We start from the raw sequence: 27,260 nt of genomic DNA, 5'->3' as shown, positions 1-27,260 counted from the left end.
TTTCACACTATGGATCAACTCACATTGCTCCAATGACAAGAATAAGAATAGAGCAGTAGGGATGAAATTGTTCCAAATATAGAAATCACAGGCATCCAAGACTGGTTTAAGTATGAGGTCCTATGATCAGAAATCTTTTAAAATATCATATTAAATTTTATTCATAATAGTAACACATATATCTATTTTTAGCAGATATATAATTAATTTATTCATACAGAAGTATACAACATGTCTGGTGCTGCTCATTGCTTATGGGTTTTTTTTTTGATATATACATAAGAAGAAATTTATTATAGGAATTGGCTCACATGGTTATGGAAGCTGGGAAGTCTGACAATCTGCCATCTGGAGAACTGGGGGAGCCACTGGTGTAATTCAGTTCCCAGTCCAAAGGCCTGAGCATCAGCGAGCTGTTAATATAAAGTCCTGAGCTGAGTCTGAAAGCCTTAAAATTAGGAGTGCTGATGTCTGAGGAAAGGAGAAGATGATGTCCCAGCTCAAGAAGAGAGAGTAAATTCATTATTCCTTTGCCATTTTGTTCTAGGCTCCCAGAGGATTGGACGGTACCCACTAATATTACTCAGTCTACTGATTCTAAAACTAATCTCTTCGGGAAATACCCTCACAGACACATTAAGAAATGATGTTTTACCAGTTATCTGGGTGGTGCTTACCCTAGTCAAGCTGATATATAACATTAACCATTTCACCGCACATTCACAACTCCCTAAGAAAGCTACATCTGTCCTTCCTCTATTCTTTGATTTGCTTTGAAATGACAGCAAAAACGTTATTGAAAAACATTTACTAAGTCCTAATGGTATATCATCTTTACGCTCTGTGTAATAGAAGCTATCCTCTGCCTGCAGAGAGATTAAAATCTTTTAAGATGAATGGGATATTACATAAATAACTAGAAAATAAGAAGGAATGTGATAGTTAAAGAAGTACTTAGTATATGAGCATCAGAAAGAGATAAGTAGTAACAACAATAATATCCGACATTTAAGAAGCACTTAATACATGCCAAATGCTCCTCTAAGCAGCATATCTGTTACTTAATTTAATATTCACAATAATCCACTAAGATAGTTACTATTATTCTAATTTTTTTCAGTGAGCATACTGAGGCATAGGCAGGTTTAGTTACATGCCCAAAGTCACAGAGCTAAAAACTGTCAGAGTAGAAGAACAGAACAATAAGAATTCACTATGTAAAAAGGAAAAACTCATGAACTTTGAAATTTAATTAGACATAATAAAGGGCTGGTTCCACTAACCTCTAAGTCTCCTTCAGCTTTTCATTTTTCATAGATCAAACATAAAATTTCTCAAATACAGCTGATCCAGATTATTTACAATTTCTTATTCAATTTTATTTTTCCATACTTTCATCATTATTTTTGCAGTGGTTTTATTTTTACTTTGTTCTTTATAATCAAAAGTATTACAGACAATGGGCAAAGAAGATTTTATAGGCTAGCCTGGAAATATAATCAGATTTCTAAAAGCCAATTTACAAATGCATATTTGAAATACTACTTCCTTGTGAATTGAGAATGTCTGAATAGATAGATAGACGTGTGTCAATTAGTACCTGCTGGGCACTGGGCCGGGTACTAAAGTGTACAAAGTATACGAAGATGAAGTCCCTGATTTCAGATGCTACTACAAAGCTACAGTCATCAAAACAGTATGGTACTGGCATAAAAAGATATATGCATATCATTGAACAGATAGGAAGCCCTGAAATAAACTCACATATTGATGTCAATTAATCTATGACAAAGGAGGCAAGAATATACAATGGAGAAAAATTCTCTTCAGTAAGTGCTGCTGGGAAAACTGGACTATTATAAGTAAAACAATGAAATTAGGAGTTCCCTCGTGACTCAGCAGGCTAAGGACTCAGCGCTGTCCCTGCTGTAGCTTGAGTTATTGCTGTGGCCCGTGTTCAATCCCTGGCCAAGGAACTTGCGCATGTTGTGGGCATGCTCCCCGCCAAAAAAAAGGGAATAAAAAGAATGAAATTAGAATATTCTGCAATACCATATACAAAAATAAACTCAGATTAAAGATCTAAATGTAAGACTGGATACTATAAAACTATAAAACTTCCAGAGGAAAACATAAGCAGAATACTCTTTGCCATACTTCGCAGCAATATTTTTTTGGATCTGTCTCCTAGAGTAAAGGAAATAAAAACAAAAATAAATAAATGGTAAATAATTAAACTTAAAAGCTTTTGCACAGCACAGGAAACCATAAATAAAACAAAAAGTCAGCCTACAGAGTGGGAGCAAATACTTGCAAATGATACTAATGGCAAGGGATTGATTTCCAAAATATACAAATAGGTCATATGACTCAACATAAAAAAATTTTAAAAATGGGCAGAAGACCTAAAAAGACATTTCCCCAAAGAAAACATATAGATGGCCAACAAGCACATGAAAAACTACTCAGTATTGCTAATTATTAGAGAACTGTAATCAAAACTATGAGGTATCCCCTTACACCAGTTAGAATGGCCATTACTATTAAAGTCTAGAAATTAAAAGTCTACAAATAAATGCTGTAGAGGATACAGAGAAAAAGGAATCCTTCTACACTGTTGGTGGAAACGTAAATTTGTGCAGCCATTCTACAGAAAAGTACAGAAATTTCTTAAACAAGTAAAAACAGAGTTACCCATGATCCAGCAATCTCACTCCTGGGCACATATCTGGAGAAAGCTCTAATTCAAAGAGCTACACGAACCTCAATATTTCAAAGCAACACTATTTACAATAGCCAAGACATGGAAGCAACCTAAATGCCATTGACAGAGGAATCGATACAGAAGATGTGATACATATATACAATGGAATATTACTCAGCCAAAAAAGAATGAAATAATGCCATTTGCAGCAACATGGACAGACATACAGATTATTCTATGAAGTAAATTAAGTCAAACAGAGAAAGACAAATATCACATAATACCACTTATATGTGGAATCTAAAAAAAATGATACAAATAAACTTATTTACAAAACAAAAATGGACTCAGTCTTTGAAAACAAACTTATGGTTACCAAATGGGAAAGGTAGAGGGGAGGGATAACTTAGGAGTTTGGGATTATTATATATGCAATACTATATATAAAACAGGTAATCAACAAGGACCTACTGTATAGGACAAGGAACTCCAATCAACGTTCTGTAATAACCTACATGGTTAAAGAATCTGAAAACGAATGTATATATGTATAACTGAATCATTTTTCTGTACACCTGAAACTAACACAACACTGTAAATCAACTATGCTACAATATAAAATAATTAAAAGAAAAAAAAGAACCTATATGCCAAAGTTTATAGGAGCTCTATTATAAATCACCATAAAAATGTAAATAATCTAAGTGACCCAATGGTGAATGGATGAATAAAATATGTTACGTCAATACTACACAGTAATAAAAATTAACAAATTATTGATACATCCAATAATAAGGATAAATTTCAAATGTATTATGTTAAGAGAGAGAAACTGGACTCAAAATGCTATGTACTATATCATTCCATTTATATGACATCCTGGAAAATGCAAACCCAGAGGGGTGGAAAACAGATCTGTGGTTTCCAGGGTTGAAGTATGACATGGAAGGGGTATTCATTTAGGATGATGGAAAACTTCTATAACTCTACTGCACTGGTGGTTACACAATTCTCTGCATGTGTCAAAACTCATAGAAATGTATGCCCAAAATTAAAGTTTACTGTATGTAAATTTTAAAATAAAGGAAAAAATAATTAAATCTTGGGGGGATATACACATGTATGTGTACATGTGTATACGTATATATATTATATAATTATATACAATATTGTATAATTATATAATTTATAAAATATTCCATTGTATAAGAATGAAGTAATGTCATTTGCAGCAATGCAGTTGGACCTAGAGGTTATCACATTAAGTGGAGTCAGACAGAGAAAGACAAATACCATATGATATCACATAATTGTGGAATCTAAAAAACATGATACAAGTGAATTTATTTATAAAACAGAAAGTGGCCACAGACATAGCAAACAGACTTATGGTTACCAAAGGGAATAGTGGGGACAGGGATGGGAGATAATTTAGGAATTTAGGATTAACATATACACACTACTATATATAAAATAAGTAAACAACAAGCACCTACTGTATAGCACAGAAAACTACATTCAATATCTTATAATAACCTATAATGGAAAAGAATCTGAAAAAGAATACATACATACATATATATATATATATATATGTATGTATAACCAAATCATTTTGCTGTACACTTGAAACTAACACAGCATTGTAAGTTAACTACACTTCAATTTTAAAAAAGAAACAAATGAAATTAAGAAAAAAAACCTCAAAGGCAGCATATCTGCTTAATTCATCTCTGTACACTTCACGGCTTGGTTTTAAATCAAGCTAATGACAACAACAGAATTGCAAAGAATGAGCTGGTACTATTATAAAATATCTGTGTGGACCCATTACAACTAATAATAAGAACAATGTTCACCATTTATTACAGGCTTTCTAGGTGCTGAGAAATATTTTACATAAATTATCTCATTTTAATTGTCACTTATACACCATAAGGTAGATGTTTTAAACCCATTTCACAGATGAATAAACTGATTGAGAGATTTACATAACTGTTGTAAAGTCACACAAGTAGTAAGCAGCAGAATTAATCCTGAACTTAAGCTGTCCCCATAGCCATGATCTTACCCCATTACTGCACAGCCATTCTTAAGGAAAGTCAAAAGATCTATACATTCTAAATTTATACACTGAGATTGGCTCTCAGACTCATAAATTCTGAATTTACACACAGAGATCAATCTTTATACTCAATACTGCGTATCTCAAGAAAGGATTTTGTAGTAAACTGAATGCAATCTTTTTCAAGAGCTGAGCCATATACCATATAGCCAGAAATGTTATCAGAATTCTAGAATTTAAATATTTGTCTTCAAAATTCCAGGGACACTATAAGTGAGTGAGCATAATTTTCTTGAATCTCAATCAGTTCTTGAAAATGAGTCATAATGATAGGGCTAAAGTGTGATTATTTAGATACACTCTAAGGTATATACTCTTTAGGAAAAGAGATAATTATGCCTATAGCTCATTCCTGAAATTGTGACTCCATTGTCACCAAAATTCTTCAAAAGTGGTGATTCCATTTAACTCAGTAAATGTCAGTCCAGACTGAAGGTTCCATCTGCTTAATCTGTTTAAATTTTGACATTTACTTGAATTTATGTTTTTTTCCTTCTGTTCAGTTTTAAGTTCAGCATATTCAAAAGCCATGTCACATCAGTAAAAAGGTCCTGTCTTATAAGTCACTGATTGTCCCACTAGCCATGTCTATCAGAATCCTGTAATGCCCCAAAATTGTTAATCTGAGGACATAATTTATTAAATCTTTCTATTCTACTCAATTTCTTCTAAATATCACAATAAAAGGAGAGGATGAAAGGGTCACGTGTGAAGGAAAAAAGAGCGAGTCTTGTTTCCTCACCTTGGATTGTTTTACAAAGTTCAGAGCAAAAGTTCCTCTAATATCCGCAAGCCAATAAGTTCTTATATGCAAGGTAATGAGGTATTTGTGAACAACAAAAATGGCACTGTCTGTGAATCTGTAACTGTTTCATAATAAAAAGTTACTAGGAGGTCACCTTTCCCTACGAGGAGAGTAGATATGCCACTCCTCGTGATTTGATAACTTCTTCAGTCCAAGAATCACTAACACTAAGTGGAAAAAAATTAAATAACAACCGAGAGAACCCCTCAATTCATTTTCATCTGCTTACTCTCACTACCCTCAGAGCATTATCCTCATTAGTGATGCAATGAGACAAATGGATGTTGTTTCTGGAAAAGCCCAGGATTTTCAATACAGTAAAACACTGGTTTAACTATCATTTTCTGTTTTCTGGCACTTCAATACATCTGCAGTAGAGAGTTATTAGTGTTCATTAGGACATTTAGAAAATGTAAGATCTTGAAATGCTTTCTGAATGGCCAGAGAAATATTATGTTGAACAGGATCTCAATGCTGAAGTATGTTTTAATTCAAACATTTTTTGTGATGAGAATTTTCTTACATATTGAAATTTTTTGAAATACCAGCATGGACACTATTATGCCATCCTAAATTTAATAACTTGATTTTTCCTGTATTTTCTTTCTCTTTCTCTCTCTCCCTATACACACTCACACTTTTTTTGTTGTGAACTATTTGAAAGTTGCAGAAACCTTGATGTTAGTTGAGATGTATTTTAATGTATTCTAATTCTAGAAATTTTAGTTATCTATATACAAAGAACATGCTATTATATCCATATATAAAATATATGCTAATTTTAAATATTTTGTCATAATTACATGTTAATTTCCCACAAGGATATTTTATTAGCCAAAATACTCAACTCTCTGAACCTGACAATTTACGTTTATTGTCAACATTAACTCTGTCCTTTTACCTGACAGCTAATGGAACATAGATTTCTCCATGGCAGTGGATGCTTCAGTCTGTCTTCCTATGGATAAATTAGAGTCGTTGCCTATCACTAAGACATATGAGTGCTTAATGTATTGCCAGTGATAATCAGGGTGTTTAATGGGGGGAAAACATCCCTCCTTGCTAATATAAACTAAATCCTTCCTAAAATATTAACCTATAAGAAAGGAATAATTATACTGTCACAAAATAGAATTGGGGTAAACTGTTTTGAAAAGGCATTTAAACAGATCCTGGGAAAGAGGATTAACTTGTTGAAGAGATAGGAAACATTCTTGGACTTGAAAACGTTTTTAGGAGTTCCCGTCACGGCGTGGTGGTTAACAAATCCGACTAGAAACCATGAGGTTTCGGGTTCAATCCCTGGCCTTGCTCAGTGGGTTACTGGCATTGCCATAAGCTGTGGTGTAGGCCGGCAGCTACAGCTCTGATTTGACCCCTAGCCTGGGAACCTCCATATGCAGTGGGAGCGGTCCTAGAAAAAGTAAAAAAAAAAAAGCCAAAAAAAAAAAAATATATATAAATGAATAAAAATGTTTTTATGTGAATCTAATCTCTCATAAAATAGATGGGTTTTCTTATGCTTATTACTTTCTTAAATGTGATAAAACTTTTACTCAACTTCAGATAGATTATTGAATGGAACATTTTGAAATTCACCTTAGAGTTCTTCTCCTACAGATCATATTATGGGTGGAACTGTGTTCCTCTCAAAAGCTATGTTGAAGTCCTAAGCCCTAGTACTTAAAGATGTGACTTTACTGAGAATGACTGGTTTTTGTAAACATAAGCAGTTGATTTAAGGTGCGGTCACAATGGAGTAGGGTGGGCCTCTAATCCAACAGGGTATCCTTATAAAAAAAGGAAAATTTGAACACAGACATGCAACGAGGGAAGATGATATGAAGACATGCAGGAAGAAGACTGCCATGTGATAAAGAAGACAGATCAGAGTGATGCAATGACAAGTCAAGGGAACACTGTCAACCAAGTCAAGGAATCAAGCATTGCTGATGGTCACCAGAAGCTAGTAGAGTGGCAACAAATTCACCCTCAGTGCCCTCAAGAAGGAATCAACCCTGCTGTCCCCTTAATTTCAGGTTTCTAGCCTTTAAAACTGTAATAAAATAAATGTTAACTGTTTTAAGCCATCCAGGTTATTACACCAGCCCTAGGAAATTCTCAGAGATAGCTGGCAGATCATAGGTAGATACAGACAGAATACAGATAATTCTTCAGATCTTTGAGGTTCAGGTCTTGTCATAAAATGAGGATCCAAGGACCTATCCAGGGAGGTGGTTTAGTGGTCTCAAGGTTATCTGAGACACACAAAATTGTCACTTTTATAGTTCGAAAATGGCATAATAGATGCAATTTTATGTAGGTCAATCTAATAAATAGATTATATAAATCATTCAAGTATTCTAAAGCTCTTTTTCTCCCTCAAGAAAAGATCTTTTTCTGAATTGGCTAGAAAAATACTTCATTTTCCCTGCCTCACTTTTTCTCCATAAATAGATTCTTTGGCTTCATTCACTTCATTTGGATGAGGAAGTTCTGTCTTCATGACCTACATGGAATTAAATGCTGGAGGCAATCGCTCTTTGTGGTTTTGCCTGTATTTCCTCTCGTTTACACATCTCTGGGCATGGCTGATTCTAGGAGACAATGCTGGGAATTCCATCTAATTCATGCTCAAAACTGAGGTTTCTCTGGGGCTTTTCTCTCATTCTATTTGGTACAACATTAACTGTGTTTGACAACATCTGCCTTACAGCATTGTTCTGCAGCTCCATCTGACACTTGGTTCCTATCCATGTTTTCTTCCTGCCTGTCTTCTGAGGAAGATGTTTTCACCACAGAGGTGGAGAGGACATGCAGGGCAAATCAGAGCTTTACTATTCCAATGAATAAGAGCCATGAACCTACCAGATGTCTTCACTTATTTCTTATTCCATTTCATCCAAAGATTTTTGACATAAACCATTACTTTCTAAACCAGCCCTTTGTTCTTGGGGATTCTGAGCATTCACAAGTCATTTCTGAATACTTATTTTTCTACATGTTTATATAGCTAGTGCCTTTCAAAGTTCCTCAGCTATGAAAATAAAATAACCACACACAAGTTTTACTGACTATTTTTTTAACCAGCAAGAAAGGAAACAACCAAGTCCAAAAACATCTCTTGAGTGACTACTGCTAAAGTATGCCAATATAGCTGCATAAAAAGTAGACACTTAACAAAAGATTCTTCTACATCCTGGAGTAGCTTAAATCATTGCCTACACTGAAAAGGAAATCCAGAATGAAGAGTTTATTAAGAGCAACTGCCATTTATATTATTACCCTCTTCAATTAAACTGTTCTAGTTAGCTGAATGCCCTTAAATTCTAACAGTGTTTCAAAATGTCAATCTATTTCTACTTGACTTAAAATCTTGTGCCATTATTCTCTTCTTCTTACATGAGAGTCTAAAATTTCCCTGTGCCAGACAATATATAAACAGCTGGTGGTATTAAGCTGCCTTTAGAAAAAAATCCCTTTGACTCAAAGAGGTATTATTTGACTTCAAAAGTAATGATACTTCTCTCCTCAGAATATGTTACAGCTAGGTTTTTCACAAACTTAGGTGTATATATTTCAGAAGTATATACATATTTATATACATTTATATTTATATATATGAAATATACATATATAAAAATCACATATAAATATATATGAAATATATGTATTTCATATATTTATTCACATAAAATTTAAGAAAGGAAGAATTTGCTCTAAAAGAATATGTTATCATTTTGTGGCTTTCTAAGGAGGAACCATATAAAAACAGAAAGTTTAAGTAGAGAATTACAATAACAAATACTTTTTAGGGGTCAGGGAGTATTAAAATGCCACTATACATTGTATTTTGAACTCTCACCTTAGGATTTCTTACTTATTGGTGATGAGCCTAAGTAACTTTTGCCTCCTCAGCTCACCTACAAGTATAGGGCAAAAAAGAAGCAATCCGAAAATAAAATCCTTTCTTCTCATTCAAATACAATCTTCTTAGATGAGCAGACTCAGTCCCAGATACATTAGCATTTGTCCGGTTGTACGTTACTGACACAAACCCACCATGTGAAAATCAACTTAGAAGCTGATGACTTCCTTAACAAATGCATCTATTTGTGTTTCATTTAGGTATTTTTAAATAGCAAGCTTTTCTAGTACATTAAACTGTGATTAGACATTATATATATGTACATAAATGTCTGAAAACATGATTTGTATACAAACCAAAGTCTACCTGCCAGCTCTAAATGTTTTTCCATTCCATACTTCTCTTCCCCACAACCATATCTAATTTGAGATCCAGTTGTTTTCAAAGAATCTCACAATTTCCATCAGAAAATAACCCACTGGGCTCCACTCTCATAATCACAATTCAAATGAGTTAGCTGCACATAGCAGCTGCCTGGCCCTTTTGTCCTTTGAATCAGGGCTCCTGGCTTCTCCAGGTCACAAATCCCTTAGAGATGCTATTATACAATGAAATAAACTTACTGTTTTCTTTAACACTTTGAGAGCATAAGGCTTCTGGGTCCCCTTCTGTTTGCATCTGTACACAATGGATGTAGCACCCCTTGAGGGGGAAAAAAACAAAAAGAAAATGTTATGCTTTGGACAAGAAATCAAGAGGAAAGCTTGAAAATAAGTATCTCTTGCAGTTACCCTCATAACTGACAAGTGTTTATAAGTTCTACTATAAGACTGGCCCAAGTCTTGAGAGGATTTTTTCTCTGAAAACTGAAGAGAGTGTGCTCAGAAAAGTTCTAGGTTTTCCAGTCTACTCTTTTCCTCCTGGCCCATCCCTAAATAAGTAACATGCCTAAGCCTGCTGTATTTGGTCATATCTGGAATAAACCAGTTCCTCAGGTAAACGCAACTTTTGGAGGACCTCTACTCAATTTCTAAAGATATGTGAGCTTTTCTAAAGATATGTGACTGGAGTAAAAAAAAAAAAACAAGATCGTATGGTTTCAGGGAGAAGGTTTAAGTTCAGTACTAGACCGTATGAGTCAAGAGAGTCTTCATTACTTGGCAAAGGTGCTGGGGACACTTGAGAATTTATACCACCTCAGTTGGTGCCCTGACATCCTCCCAGAGCCAATATTAGCCCCATAGAGATACTGATTCCTTCATCTTGATGAAGGAATGTGCCTGAACAAAAATGACTGTTAAATGTTCAGGAGAAAATACTATAAAATGGTTAAAGACAAACAGAGAAGAAAGTAGATTTTATCCCTCTATAAAAACCCTGGAGAGGTACAGAACGTTTTTCACCTGTAAAGGAGAATGGTAAGAAGAGACACAATAACTACCTTTATATATGTGATATATGTGTGAGGTTACTAAAAAGAGAACATTAAAAGTAGGACAGTATGGTCCTGATGCTCCCTCTCCAGTCATAAAAGCAAGAGAATGAGACAGAGACAAAAAGAGACCAAGCAGGCTTAAGTACAACCTTAGAAAGAGAACTTCAGATAAGTCTTAAAATAAGATCAGTTGAAGTAAATCTGTCAGACTTTGAAGATTAGGCCAAAGGATCCCTTATGGTATATTTAGTCCAATGGTACTGAAATTCTAAGTAAGAAAAAATAATTATAAAAATCAGACACATTCCTAGCTACCCATGCACAACAATTTTTTTTTTTTTTGGTCTTTTTTTTTTTTTTTTTGCCATTTCTTGGGCTGCTTCCACGGCATACGGAGGTTCCCAGGCTAGGGGTCCAATTGGAGCTGTAGCCACCAGCCTACGCCAGAGCCACAGCAATGCAGGATCAGAGCCACGTCTGCAACCTACACCACAGCTCACAGCAATGCCAGATCCCCAACCCACTGGGCAAGGCCAGGGATCGAACCTGCAACCTCATGGTTCCTAGTCGCATTTGTTAACCACTGTGCCACGACGGGAACTCCATACACAACGAATTTTTAACAGAGCCTAGAAGAGTTAGGAACTGGTGGTATAAATGCTAATAGGTAAGAAAAATTTCAACGCTTTTTTTTTTAAACTTTGGTAAGATATAACATTGTACACAAAGAAATAAAAAGTTGTAATGGAATAAATGGAGGTAAATATAAAATTCTACTTTCTTCACCTTTAATTAAAAGATATCTATGTCAAGCAAAAAAATTAGCAAGCAACTGTACTTATAAGAATGTAAAATGTATGACAGCAATAGCACAAAGAATGGGGAAAGAAATTGAGAAAACACTGTTAAATCCTTATATTACATGTTAATTAGTGTGATATTATTTAAAAGTAAACTGATTAATTAAAGATGTATATTGCATTACCTAGGGCAATGAATAATTTTTAAATGAAAATTTCAATAATGAAGCTAAAATAGAACAATCGAAAATGAAATGCTGGGGGAAAAACAATGTAAGAGGTTAAAAAATAAAACAACAATGTGGATTTTAATCCAATCATACTAAAAATTGCATTAAATGTAAATTTTATAAATATATCAATTTTAAATAAAGATAAGATTATATTGCAAAATGAAGACCACACTATATAACATGTACAATAAATGCATTTTATTTTTATTTTTGGTCTTTTTAGCTATTTCTTGGGCTGTTCCCGCGGCATATGGAGGTTCCCAGGCTCGGGGTCTAATCGGAGCTGTAGCCACCGGCCTACTCCAGAGCCACACCACAACTCCACTGAGCAAGGGCAGGGACTGAACCCGCAACCTCATGGTTCCTAGTCGGATTCGTTAACCACTGCACCACGACGGGAACTCCCAATAAATGCATTTTAAATATAAAGGTGTAAATAGGATAAAAATAAAATGCTAGAAGGGCAATATTATGCAAACACGAATCAAAGAAAGCAAGAACAGCTGTATTAACATCATGTCAGCCAGACTTCAGAACAAGGATAAAGACGGTCACTACTTAATTATTAAGGGTCAATTTCCCAAAATGACATAACAAATGTACATGTATATGTACCTAACAACAGGCTTCAAAATATATACATGAAAATAGAAACAAAAATAAACAAATGGGACCTAATTAAGCTTAAAAGTTTTTGCACAGCAAAGGAAACCATAAACAAAACAAAAAGACAATCCACAGAATGGAAGAAAATATTTGCAAATGAAGCAACTGACAAGAGCTTAAACTTCAAAATATCCAAACAACTCATGCCGCTCAACATCAAAAAACCAAACAACCCAATCAAAAAATGGGCAGAAGATCTAAATAGACATTTCTCCAAAGAAGACACGCAGTTTTCCTCAAAAAACACATGAAATGATGTTCGACATCACTAATTATTAGAGAAATGCAAATCAAAACTACAATGAGGTAGCACCTCATGCCAGTCAGAATGGCCGTCATCAAAAAAGTCTACAAACAATAAATGCTGGAGAGGTGAGGAGAAAAGAGAACCCTCCTACACTGTTGGGAATGTAAATTGGTACAACCACTGCGGAAAACAGTATGGAGTTCCTCAAAAAAACTAAAAATAGAACTACCATGTGACCCAGCAATCCCACTCCTGGACATATATCTGGACAAAACTATAATTCAAAAAGATACATGTACTGCTTTGTTCACTGCAGCACTATTTGCAATAGCTAAGACATGGAAGGAACTTAAATGTCTGTCAACAGAGGAAAGGATAAAGAAGATGTGGTACATACATATGATGGAAAATTAGCCATCAAAAAAAGAATGAAATAATGCCATTTGCAGCAATTTGGATGGACCTAGAGATCATCATACTAAGTGAAGTAAGTCAGACAGAGAAAGACAAATATCATACGATATCACTTATCTGCGGAATTTAAAAAAGGACACAAATGAATCTATTTGCCTAACAGAAACAGACTCATAGACTTTGAAATCAAACTTATGGTTATGAAAAGGGACAAGGGGGGTGAGAAATGGATTGGGGGTTTGGGATTGGCATATGCACACTGTGGTATATGGAATGTTTGGCCAATGCAGAACTGCTATTTAGCATAGGAAACTCTACTCAATACTCTGTGATAATCTATATGGGAAAAGAATTTGAAGAAGAATGGATGTGTGTACCCTTATAGCTGAATCGCTTTGCCGTACAGCATAAATTATTACAATATTGTAAATCAACTACACTTCAATAAAACTTAAAAAATTTAAAAAATTCAAAAAAATACATGAAGCAAAAACTGATAAAACTCAAAGGAGAAATAGACAAATCTGCAAATATAGCTGGAGACATAAACTTACCTTCTCAGCAATTAATAGAGAAAGTAGACAAATTATCATCAAGGATGTAGAAGACAGAACAATTTAACAACTAAATTAAGCTCAATTACATTTAGAGAATACTACACAGAAACAGCAGAATACACATACTCTTTAAAGTTAGAAGATTCATATACTGATTTCCTGACTTAATACAAGCTACAGTAATCAAGAAAGTGGTTTTGAAGAAAGAAAAAACATGTAGACAAGCGGAATGGAAAAAAGAATACAGAGATAGGGCAACACATACACAGCTAACTGGTTTCTGATAAAGAGAAATAAGCAAATCGATGGAGAAAGGACAGTCTTTCTAAATATAAATAGTGTGGATACACATGGGCAAAAAACAAAAGCAAAAACAAAAAGTCTTTACCCAAATTCACACTCTACCAAAAAATTATTCAAAATGGAACACAGATATAAATTAAGACCTAGAATTCTAAAACTTAAAAAAAAATTGTGACCTTCAGCAAGGCAGTGATTTCTTACATACAAAACCAAAAGCACAATAATTTAGAGAATACACAGGTAAACTGGACTTCCTTTAAAATAAGAATGGCTGCTTTTTGAAGGGCACAGACAGAAAAATTTTAAATTACCTATCTCATAAATGACTTGTATCTAGAATTAGAAACAAACTCAATGCCCAATAACAAGGAAGTATTTTATTTTATTTGTTTTATTTATTTTTCGCCTTGCCCACAGCATGTGGAAATTCCTGGACTAGGGATCTAACTGAGCCACAACAGTGACAATGCCAAATCCTTAACTAATAGGCCACAGGGGTACTCCAGCAATACATTTTAAAGATGGGCTCAAAATTTGAACATATACTTCACCAAAGAAAATACATAGATGGCAAAAATCACAAAGAAAGATTAGTCATCATTAGTCATTAGGGAAATGCAAATTAAAACCACAATGCAATACAACTACAAACTAATTGGAATGCCTGAAAAAAGAGACAAAGATAGTACTATATTCCTTTGCTTTTTTGTTAAAGAATATGTTTTAAATGACTATAAATGAAGAGTAAAGCTTTTTTTTTTTTCCAGTTGAATAACTCCATGAATACAAAATCCTTCCTTTTTATATCTTAGGAAGTTTTATGGTGATTCTCTACTTACACAATTTATTTTGAAATGTGGATACAACACTATTACAAAAAGTTTTTTATGCATTAAAAATTTACTGCTAATATGCAAAATATTTTTATTTTCATATAAACATACTGAAAATGTGGTTTCTTTCTAAAATAATGTTTACACACATTAAATGATTTAATTGTCTAATTTCAGCAGATCGTAGATTCAATTACTGAAATGTTATTCTCATATAAGTTTGGGCTGTTCTATTCATTTAATCTTTCCATTCTTTGAAAAGCTATTTCTAAAGTTGTAACTATGTGAGGCGATGGTTGTAATAACTAATCATATGGAGGCATAAATTTTATAATATATATTTATCTTAAATCATTACCTTGTATACTTAAACTTACACAATGTTATATGTCAATTATATCTCAAATCTGTAATGTATGTGTATTATACACTTGATGTTACTACTTGGCACTATGAGCCAAACTTACAGATGTGGTGGAAAAGCTCCAGATATAATATTTATTTGCCTGAAGACATGTCAAGCAAAATCGCTTACTACCACATTTTGGACTACTTAGTACAGAAAAGGGAGCTTTTTATCCTATGCTTCACCTTTACATGCTCCTCATGCCCAGCGCTTAAGGAACAACACCTAAAAATGTTTTTCATCTCTTTTATAACAGAGTTTTTCTTCTATTCTTTTTTTCATAATCTTACCTTTTTACTCCTAAAGAGACTGGTTTCATTTAATTTTTCCCTTAAAAAAAATCAAAGTGTATTGGCATACTGTCTAACCACCAGCTGAGAGACAGATAGATATTCAAATACATTCAATGAGCCAGACAGAGGTTACATCTGATTCGAAATACAACAGGAATTCCGAAGTCTGGATTGACATAAGTGTTTCAGGGCATTAGGATGACCACACAATGTTAAGACAATTTATAATCACTGTCACTCTCCCATTAAGAGAGGCTATAAATCAGAGACTGGCTTTCTGGGGGAGGACCTAGCAGGACATTTGTGACTATTTGTGTTGAAGCAATAGAGCTTGGCTTCTTTTGGCACCAAACCTAAAACTTGCTTTTTGGAAATGCGCGACAACTTGACATATGGAATCTCTTAATATACAAGTCTGGAAAAAGTTGACTACTCTGTTCCTTGGCCCCAACCGTATCTCTGTAATGACATGCTTCATAGGCATGTAAAACTGTCTTTGCTAAGCATATTAGGCCTCATAAGTCATTAAAGATTTTAATTTTTCTTAAGTGGGAGGAATCTTGAAATGGAATGAAGGAGTCATCTTTTTCTGATGCTGATGGTGCTTGGTTAAAGAATATAACTTTGTGAAAATAGTAATCATTTCTAAATATTTTAATGAATTTATTTCTTGTTTTTGCATTTGATTTTTAAATTTTTTACTTCCAAGGTGTGTATGTGTTTGCAGGAAAGATCTTCCTTATGCTCACTGTGAAAAGGTAAGAACTGTCAATCAGATGATGAAAACCTATGTGCAACACTGCATAGCATGGTTTTTCTTCCACATGATTGACCTGCTATTATTTAACACATCTATTCTTTTCATTGATTTTTTTTTATTAAATGAATTATTAAAGAAGACTGGTTATAACCTCAAAATTGATTCTTCTTGGAGGAGAAAGGAGAGACACATTCAGGAACAAGAGCCTGAAAAGTCAAAATCTCTGAGTGTGTAATGTCACCATACATCTTGCTTCATTCCAGTGACAATTTTTCAGTGTTTCCTTCTCCATCACGGTCAGCTGCAAATCCTCAATGCTCTTTACTACTTAGGTGTTTCAAGATGTTCTTTGATCACCAAAGATTAAACAAACAAACAAACAAAATCTAAATCTTAAACCAACAAAGAACGGAAGAAAAAATTACTGAAATGATTTAATTACTGATTTGGCATTTTCAATCAACAACTTGAAGAATGGCTAACCTTTAGAATTCAGAAAGTTGTTATTAGACCTGGAGTTTTTCCAAGTCAGTTAAATTTTATAGTCCAAAAGTAAATCTCAAAAGTATCACATTGAGGAATGATACTAAATCTCAGATCTCAAGAAGTGCTCAAGGTCCAAAGTTCTAACAAGTTTGTGTTCAGAGTCTGTCCATATCTGCACTCTCCCTTCTCAGGTTCATTTACTTGCTAAATCCTGCAGGGACCAAGGGCAAGCACTCCATTTCAGTATCAGGGTTACATCATGTTCTCTCCTCAGGGACTTACAGTGACTCTTGCAGCTGTTTCTCTGACAGATTCTCACTTGTTTTTTGCCCAATGTCAGCTTTATCTATATCCACTGTATTTATGTCTAATTCCTTCCTTAGGACCTACATACACTGACCTATACTACCTTCCTTAGGACCTACATACATTGCCAAATGCTTAACTCTTCAACCCTGGTAATCAACTCAGATAATGAACCATTACGTTTCCTACTTAGGGTGCCTCTGGTTTTTTCACAACCATGCTTGTCTGGTTAACAATTTCCTTCAGCAGTTGCCTGACAGCACCTAGTTGTGACTTTGTTCCTAGTGCCTGAATCTCTAAAAGGACTGGCTGAAATATGACCCCTTTTATTTAAAAAATTTCATAAAACTCCTATTCTAAGATAACCTAAGAACTTAAGAAGCTTTAAAATCCAAATGCTGAAGTTCAGCTACCACAAAGTAAATAAAAAAGAGCTTCAAATTATCAGGTTGCCTTAAGTGTTCATTCTCAATCACAAAGTGACACAACAGTAAAAACTACAGATATAAAAGGTGTTAATAGTCTAGTCCTTTCTCGCTTCAAACTACTTAATGCCTCCTATGTTAGCCATTCAACTTCTTGTGGAGATTTTATTTTTCTTATCTCTTTGAATGGGTGTGTTCACATGCATGCAGCACACACAGAACTGAACTTCCAATCAATCGTTTAATGCCACGATACATTATGAAGACAGATGTAATGTATTCTTCTTTTATCACATCTATCCTTCATTGCCAGTCCCATTTTCTTCTATTCCATACCATTTACTAAAATATATTTAATACATATCCATCTAATCCAACTTTTACATTTTCACTTATGCTTATTAACATCAAATGCATTTCTCTAATAATTAAAAACTATTATGAGATACTACCTCACATGAGTCAGAATGGCCCTCATTAACAAGTCAACAAATAAATGCTGGACAGGGTGTGGAGAAAAGGGTATCCTCCCTCATTATTGGTGGGAATGTAAATTGGTACAACCACTGTGTAAAACAGTATGGAGGTACCTCAGAAAACTAAATATAAAACTACCACATGACTCAGCAATCCCACTCTTGGGCATATATCCGGACAAAACTTTCATTGAAAAAGATACATGAACCCTGCGAGTTCCCTTCATGGCTCAGTGGTTAATGAACCTGACTAGGATCCATGAGGATGTGGATTCGATCCCTGGCCTTGCTCAGTGGTTAAGGATCCAGTGTTACCGAGCTGTAGTAGGTCACAGATGTGGCTCAGATCCTGTGGCTATGGCAGAGGCCAGTAGTTATAGCTCCTATTCAACCCCTAGCCTGGGAACTTCTATATGCCGAGGGTGTGACCTTAAAAAGCAAAAACAAAACAAAACAAAGCAAAATACCCATATGTCCATTGCAGCACTATTCACAATAGCCAAGGCATGAAAACAACCTAAATGTCCATTGACCGATGAGTGGATTAAGAAGATACGGTACATATACATAATGGAATAAACTCAGCCTAAAAAAACAAAATAATGCCATTTGTAGCAACATGGATGGAACTAAAGATTCTCATACGAAGTGAAGTAAGTCAGAAAGAGAAAGACAAATACCGTATGTGTATTACTTATATCTGGAATCTAATATAGGGCACAAATGAACTTTTCCACAGAAAAGAAACTCACGACTTGGAAAACAGACTTGTGGTTGCCAAGGTGGGGTAGGGTGGGATGGACTGGGAATTTGGGGTTAATAAATGCAAATTATTACATTTGGAGTGGATAAGCAATGAGATCCTGCTGTATAGCACAGGGAACTATATCCAATTACTTGTGATGGGACATGATGAAGGATAATGTGAGGAAAAGAGTATATATATACATATATATATATGTATATATATACACATACACACACACACACGTATGACTGGGTCACTTTGCTATACAGGAGAAATTGACAGAACACTGTAAATCAACTGTAATGGAAAAAATAAAAATCATATAAATTAAAAAATATATACAATATGTACTATTGTTTTTGTACACTATAATAAATTTTACTGATTTTACTGAGAGACAATTAACATATTATATTGTGTAAGTTTAAGGTGTGCACTGATGTTGATCTGATACAAGTACATACAGTGAAATGACTATCACAGTTGTGTTAGCTAACACTTCCATCATCACCTCACATAATTATCATTTTTATGGTAAGAACATTCAATATCTACTCTCTCTACAGCAAAATTTGGCACAACATTATAAATCAACTATACGTTAATAAATAAAATTATAAAAAAGATCTGCTTTCTTAGCAACTTGCAAGTATATGGTACAGTATTTATTGTTAACTGTAATCACCATGCTGTGCATTAAATCTCCAGAACTTACTGACCTCGTAACTGGAAGTTTATAACCTCTGACGACAATCTCCCTATAACCCCTATCCCCCGACCTCTGACAACCACCGTTCTACTCTCTATTTCTACAGGTTTGGCTTTTTCATATTTCACATAAAATTGATATCATAGTATTTGTCTTCCTCGGTCTGACTTATTTCACTTAGCATAACTCCCTCACGGTCCATTCATGTTGTCACAAACAGTAGGCTGTCTTTTTCCATTGCTGAATTTTATATATATCATATGTCATAAAGAAGATGTGATACATATATCTTTTGACAGACATTTAGATTGTTTCCATACCTTGTATATTGTGAATAATGTTACATTGAACATGGGAGCTATTTCTTTGGTATCCTGGTTTTGTTTCTTTTGATATATACACAAAAGTGGGACTGCCGGATAATACAGTCCTATTTTTAACTTTTAGAGGAACCCTGATACTGGTTCCTGTAAGGACTACATCAATTTACATTCCTATCAACATAACGGTTTCCTTTTCTCCATACCCTTGCCAGCATATCTCTTGTCTTCTTGATGATAGCCATTCTAACAGGTGTGAGGTGATATCTCACTGTGATTTTGATTTCCATTTCCCAGATGGTTAGCAATGTTAAGCTTAGAAGTTTAATGTTCCTATTGGTTATTTGGACGCCTCCTTTGGAAAAATGTCTGTTCAGTTCCTCTGTGCACTTTTTAATCATGTGTTTCACCTTCTGATTGCAGTATTTAGTTCATTTGCATTTAATATTATTAGTGATAAAGTTGGGTTTAAATCATCCACATTTCTATTTTTTATTTGTTTCATCTGTTCTTTGTTCCTTTGTTCCCACTATCTTTAAGTATTTTAGTGTGTCAATATTCTATTTTAACACCTCTCTTGGCCTCTAAGGTATATCTCATGGTTCTATTTTGCTACTGGTTGTTCTAAGGATCACAGCATATATCCTTAGCTTATCACAGTCTGCTCATAGCTAATACTATAAAATATAAGAACCTCAAAATAGGGAGTTCCCTGATAGTCTAGTGGTTAGTAATTGTGCTTTCACTGCTTCAGCCTGGGTTCAATTCCTGTTCTGGGAAATGAAACCCCACATCAAGGCACCAAATATCACAGCAAACAAACAAACTTCCCTCTCCCCCCAAAAAACTACATATACACAAAAACAAAGAACCTCAAAATGTAATTCCATTAACCATCTTTCCTTCTTTGTCTATTCTTTGGTTATTATTTTCATGTATTTTAATTCTGCAGTGATTTTATTTTGCTTCAAATGACTAGTTTTTAAAAGACATTAAGGAAAGAGTGAAAAAGTCCTTTATATTACCTATATTCTTTTATTTACAATCTGAATTTCTATCTGGTATTATTTCCCTTCAGCCCAAAGAACTTCCTTTAGCATTTCCTGAAGTTCATGTGCACTGATAATAGATTTGCCCAGTGTTCATTTATTTTAAAATGTCTTTATTTTACTCTAATTTTTGAGAGACATTTTTCACTAGATATAGAATTCTGCAGTGATAAGATTTTTTTCTTCAGAACTTGAAAGCTGCTGTTCCACTATCTTCTGATCGCCATTTTTTCTGATGAGGTTATTAGCCATAATCTATATCACTGTTCCATGTATATATCTTCTTGGGTTGCTTAAAGGATTTTCCCCTTTACCATTGGTTTCTGGCTTTGGCCTACCTGTCTAGGTTTGGTTTTCTGTTGATTTATTTATTTTTTACAATGATTTTTATTTCTTCCATTAAGTTGATTTACAGTGTTTCATCAGTTTCTACTGTACAGCAAAGTGACCCAGTCATATATATATATACATATATATACATATATATACACATATATATTCTTTTTCTCACATTATCCTCCATCATGTTCCATCACAGGTGACTAGATATAGTTCCCTGTGCTGTATTATTAAACCTGCTGCTCACTGAGCTTTTTTTTTTTTTTTTTTTTTGTCTTTTTTGCCTTTTCTAGGGCCACTCTGCGGCATATGGAGGTTACCAGGCTAGGGGTCGACCTGGAGCTGTAGCCACTAGCCTACACCAGAGCCACAGCAACGCAGGATCTGAGCCGTGTCTGCAACCTACACCACAGCTCATGACAACGCCGGATCCTTAACCCATTGAGCAGGGGCAGGGATCGAACTTGCAACCTCATGGTTCCTAGTCGGATTTGTTAACCACTGAGCCACGACGGGAACTCCTCATTGAGCTTTTTGAATCTACAATGTTCTTAATAACATTTGAAAAGCAGTTGCCTGTTATTTCTTTAAACATTTTTTCCCCTCCTAATTCTTTTTTTTTAATTTATTTTTTATTACTCAAATGAATTTATCACATCTGTAGTTGTATAATGATCATAACAATCTGATTTCACAGGATTTCCATCCCACAGCCCAAGCACATTCCCCCACCCCCCAAACTGTCTCCTCTGGAGACCATAAGTTTTTCAATGTCTGTGAGTCAGCATCTGTTCTGCAAAGAAATTCAGTCTGTCCTTTTTTCAAATTCCACATGTCAGTGAAAGCATTTGATGTTGGTGTCTCATTATATGGCTGACTTCACTTAGCATGATAGATTCTGGGTCCATCCATGTTGCAAAAATTGCTGGTAGTTCGTTCCTTTTAATGGCTGAGTAATATTCCATTGTGTATATGTACCACCTCTTCTGGATCCACTCCTCTGTCGATGGACATTTAGGTTGTTTCCATGTCTTGGCTATTGCAAATAGTGCTGCAGTGAACATCAGAGTACATGTCTTTGCGAGTCATGGTTTTCTCTGGATAGATGCCCAGGAGTTGGATTGCTCGATCAAATGGTAGGTCTATGTTTAGTTTTCTGAGGAATCTCCATACTGCTTTCCACAGTGGTTGCACCAATTTACAATCCCACCAATAGTGTACTAGGCTTCCTTTTTCTCCACACCCTCTCCAGCACTTATTGTTTGTACACTTTTGGATGATGGCCATTCTGGCTGGTGTAAGGTGGTACCTCATCGTGGTTTTGATTTGCATTTCTCTAATAATGAGCGATGTTGAACATCTTTTCATGTGTTTTTTGGCCATCTGTATGTCTTCTTTGGAGAACTGTCTGTTTAAATCTTCTGCCCATTTTTTTATGGGTTTTTTTTTGTTTTTTGGTATGGAGCTGCAGAAAGTGTTTATCAATTTTGGAGATGAATCCCTTGTCAGTTGATTCACTTGCAAAGATTTTCTCCCATTCTGTGGGTTGTCTTTTCATTTTGTTTAGGGTTTCCTTTGCTGTGCAGAAACTTTTAAGTTTGAGTAGGTCCCATTTGTTTATTTTGGTTTTTGTTGTCAATACTCTGAGAGGTGGCTCTGAGAAGATGTTGCTGTCGTTTATGTCAGAGAGTGTTTGGCCTATGTTTTCCTCTAGGAGTTTGATAGTGTCTAGTCTTATATCTAGGTCTTTAATCCATTTGGAGTTTATTTTTGTGTATGGTATTAGGGAGTGTTCTAATTTCATTCTTTTACATATGGCTGTCCAGTTTTCCCAGCACCACTTATTGAACAAGCTGTCCTTTCTCCATTGTATATTCTTGCCTCCTTTGTCATAGATTAGTTGGATGTAGGTGCATGGGTTTAATTCTGGGCTTTCTATTCTGTTCCACTGATCTATATCTCTGTCTTTGTGCCAGTACCATGCGGTTTTGATGATTGTTGCTTTGTAGCATACTTTGAAGTCCGGGAGCCTGATTCCTCCACCTCCATTTTTCTTTTTCAAGATGTCTTTGGCTATTCTGGGTCTTTTGTGCTTCCAAACAAACTTTAATATATTTTGTCCGAGTTCTATGAAAAATGTCCTTGGTAATTTGATAGGGATTGCACTGAATCTGTAGATTGCCTTAGGTAGTATAGTCATTTTGATAATATTAACTCTTCCAATCCACGAGCATAGTATATCTTTTCATCTATTTGTGTCATCTTTGATTTCTTTCATCAGTGGCTTATAGTGTTCAGAGTACAGGTCTTTTATCTCTTTAGGTAGGTTTATACAAAAGTATTTTATTCTTTTGGATGTGATGGTAAACGGGATTGCTTCCCTAATTTCCTTTTCTTCTATTTCATTGTTAGTATATAGAAATGCTGTCAATTTCTGTGTATTGATTTTGTATCCTGCAACTTTGCCAAATTCATTGATGTGCTCTAGCAGTTTTCTGGTAGAGTCTTTAGGATTCTCTAAGTATAGTATCATGTCATCTGCAAATAGTGATAGTTTTACTTCTTCCTTTCCAATTTGGATTCCTTTTATTTCTTTTACTTCTCTGATTGCCATGGCTAGGACTTCCAGAACTATGTTGAAGAGTAGTGGCGAGAGCGGACATCCTTGTCTTGTTCCTGATCTCAGTGGGAATTCTTTCAGCTTTTCACCATTGAGAATGATGTTCGCTGTGGTCCCCTCCTAATTCTTTCTCTCCTCTCCCTCTGGGCACATATTACTAGTATAGTGGACCTCTTGATATTTTCCCACAAGTGACTAAGTCTCTGTTCCTTTACCAATTATTTTTCTCTCTAATCTTCAACTCAGATAATTTCTATGGATTGTCTTCATGTTCACTAAGTCTTTCTTCTGCAGCCTCCAATCTACTTCAAGCCTATGAATTTTTAATTTCATGTAATGCAATTTCAATTCTAAAATTTCTAGGAGTTCCCATGGTGGCTCAGTGGTTTACAAATGTGACTAGGAACCATGAGGTTGCAGGTTTGATCTCTGGCCTTGCTCAGTGGGTTAAGGATCTGGCATTGCTGTGAGCTGTGGTGTAGGTTGCAGGTGCGGCTTGGATCCTGCGTTGCTGTGGCTCTGGCGTAGGCCAGTGGCTACAGCTCCTAGCCTGGGAACCTCCATATGCCACGGGAGCGGACCTAGAAAAGGCAAAAAGACAATAAATAAATAAATAAATAAATAATAAATAAAATAAAATTTCTGTTAGGCTCTTTTTTACAGTTTGTATTTTTGTGCAAAAACCCAAATAAATCTGTTCTTGCAACAAATAAAATCAAACTTGATAGAATCTTCCCCTTGACAACCACAGTCTGTTTTTTATATCTGCTAGTCTGTTTCAGTTTTGTAGATTAGTTTCATTTGTGCCATAGTTTAGAATCCACAAATAATTGATATCATATGGTATTTGTCTTTCTATTTCTGACTTACTTCACTTAGTATGAGAATCTCTAGTTGCATCCATGTTGCTACAAATGGCACTATTTTCTTCTTTTTTATGGTTGAGCAGTATTCCACTTATATATGTACCACATCTTCCTTAACCATGCATCTACTGATGGGCATTTAGGTTGTTTCCATGTCTTGGCTATTGTGCATGGTGCTACAATTAACACAGAGGTGCATGCATCTTTTTAACTTATAGTTTTTTTTTTTCATATCTAGTATGACTTTATTTATTTTTTACTTTTTTTGTTACTCAAATGAATTTATCACAACTGTAGTTGTATAATAATCATAACAATCTGATTTCACAGCATTTCCATCCCACAGCCCAAGCTGACTTATAGTTTTATCTGGATATATGTCCAGGAGTAGGATTGCTGGATCATATGGTAATTCTATATTTCGTTTTCTGAGGAACCTCCATACTGTTTTCCATAGTGGTTGTATCAACTTACATCCCATCAACAGTGTAGGAGGGTTCCCTTTTCTTCACACCCTCTTCAGCACTTGTTTTTTGTAGAGTTATTAATGAGAGCCATTCTGACTGGTGTGAGGTGTTACCTCATTGTAGTTTTGATTTGCATTTCTCTAATAATTAGTGATGCTGAGCTTTTTTTTTTTTTTTTTTTTTTGTCTTTTTAGGGCTGCACCTGTAGCATATGGAGGTTCCTAGACTAGGGGAGCAATTGGAGCTGCAGCTGCTGGCATATGCCAGAACCACAGCAATGCAGGATCAAAGCCTTGTCTGCGACCTACATCACAGCTCACAGCAATGCTGGAGCCTTAACCCACTGAGTGAGGCCAGGGATTGAATCCGCATCTTCATGGATGCTAGTTGGATTTGTCAACCGCTGAGCCATGACAGGAACTCCATTTGAGCATTTTTCATGTGCCTACTGGCCATATGTATACTTTCTTTGGAGAAATGTCTGTTTAGGTCTTTTGCCCATTTTTTGATTTGGTTGGTTTTTGTTATTTGTTCTTTATGCATTTATTGATAGTACTTTACAAATGTTGACAAAGCCTTGATTGATGGAGATTTGCAAGTGATAAATATATAAGGGCAGAGTTAAGAAATTTTCCTTTGACATTCTCAGTAGCTGTTTTAATATCAGTAGCTTCTGTTATTGTTTCTGGAGAAAATAGGAATGTTGAGGCATGAGATTTAATTTTATCATGTCAAAATACCATGCCCAACAGCAAAGGAAACCATAGAAAAAAAAGGCAACCTACAGAATGTAAGAAAATAGTTGCAAATGACACAACTGACAAAGGCTTAATCTCCAAAATATACAAACGACTCATACAACTCAACAGCAAAACAAACAAACAAACAAACTAAAAAATGGGCAGAAGACCTAAATAGACATTTATCCAAAGGAGACAAATGGATGGCAATAGGCATATGAAAAAATGTCAAACATCACTAATTAGAGAAACGCAAATCAAAACTACAGTGAGGCACCACCTCACACTGGTCAGAATGGATCATTAATAAGTCTATAAATAACAAATGTTGGAGAGGGTGTGGAAAAAAGGAACCCTCCTACATTGTTGGTGGGAATGTAACCTGGTATAACCACTGTGAAAAACAGTATGGAGGTACCTTAGAAAACTATATATAGAACTGCCACATGATCCAGCAATCTCACTCCTGGGCACATATCTGGAGAAAACCTCCGTTGAAAAAGATACATGCATCCTTATGTTCACTGCAGTACCAGGCACAATAGCCAAGACATGGAAACATCCTAAACATCCATTAAAAAGTTGTGGTACATATACATAATGGAATACTACTCAGCCATAAAAGAGAAAAAACAATGCCATTTGTAGCAACATGGATGGAACTAGAGATTTTCATACTAAGTGAAGTAAGTCGGAAAGAGAAAGACAAATACCATATGATTTCACTTATATGTGGAATCTAAAATGGGGCACAAATGAACCTATCTGTACAAGAGAAACAAACTCATTTGTGGTTGCCAAAGGGGAGGGGGAGGGACCAGGAGGGACTGGGTGTTTGAGGTTAGTAGATCCAAACTTGCATTTTGAGTAGATAAGCAATGAAGTTCTGCTGTTTAGCACAGAGAACTATATCCAATCATTTGTGACTGAACATGATTGAAGATAATATGAGAAAAAGAACATATATATTTGTATAACTGGGTCACTTTGCTGTACAGTGGAAATTGACAGAACATTGTAAATCAACTATAATAAAAATATTTAAAAACAAAAACACTGTGCCCAAGAAATTTTTCCTGTTGAATAGATGATCAAACAAGTATATTTTAGGATAAAGTAACTTACCCATTTTAGATCACAGTCCTTAAGTCTAACCCAACTGCTGCTTCTAAAAGATTTATGTGGCTGAGAGCTGTACCAGATGGCTGATAAAAACAAGGAAGAGATTTCATCTCTCCTAGCTATCACTTAGTCTTGTCT

General features: G+C 35.0%; 1 protein-coding gene across 3 annotated transcripts in view; it reads right to left on the bottom strand.

The window, feature by feature from the left end:
• CAMK4 (calcium/calmodulin dependent protein kinase IV) overlaps positions 1–27,260 on the bottom strand; it is a 224,577-nt gene that overhangs the window by 101,693 nt on the left and 95,624 nt on the right. Inside the window, exon 2 of one of the 3 annotated variants that reach the window (XM_021084618.2) lies at positions 10,126–10,204. The exons of the other annotated variants lie outside the window; for them this stretch is intronic. Within the exon in view, the coding sequence (XP_020940277.1) occupies positions 10,126–10,204 (79 nt within the window). The remainder of the gene's footprint in view (positions 1–10,125; positions 10,205–27,260) is intronic. 3 annotated transcript variants of the gene reach the window in all.

Source organism: Sus scrofa, chromosome 2 (assembly GCF_054392235.1).
Source record: "Sus scrofa isolate SSC_HxYL_T2T_F1_AM1 chromosome 2, Sscrofa_HxYL_maternal_Yorkshire_Landrace_v2.0, whole genome shotgun sequence".
Lineage (NCBI taxonomy): Eukaryota > Metazoa > Chordata > Mammalia > Artiodactyla > Suidae > Sus > Sus scrofa.
This window is presented reverse-complemented; position numbering and strand designations above follow the sequence as displayed.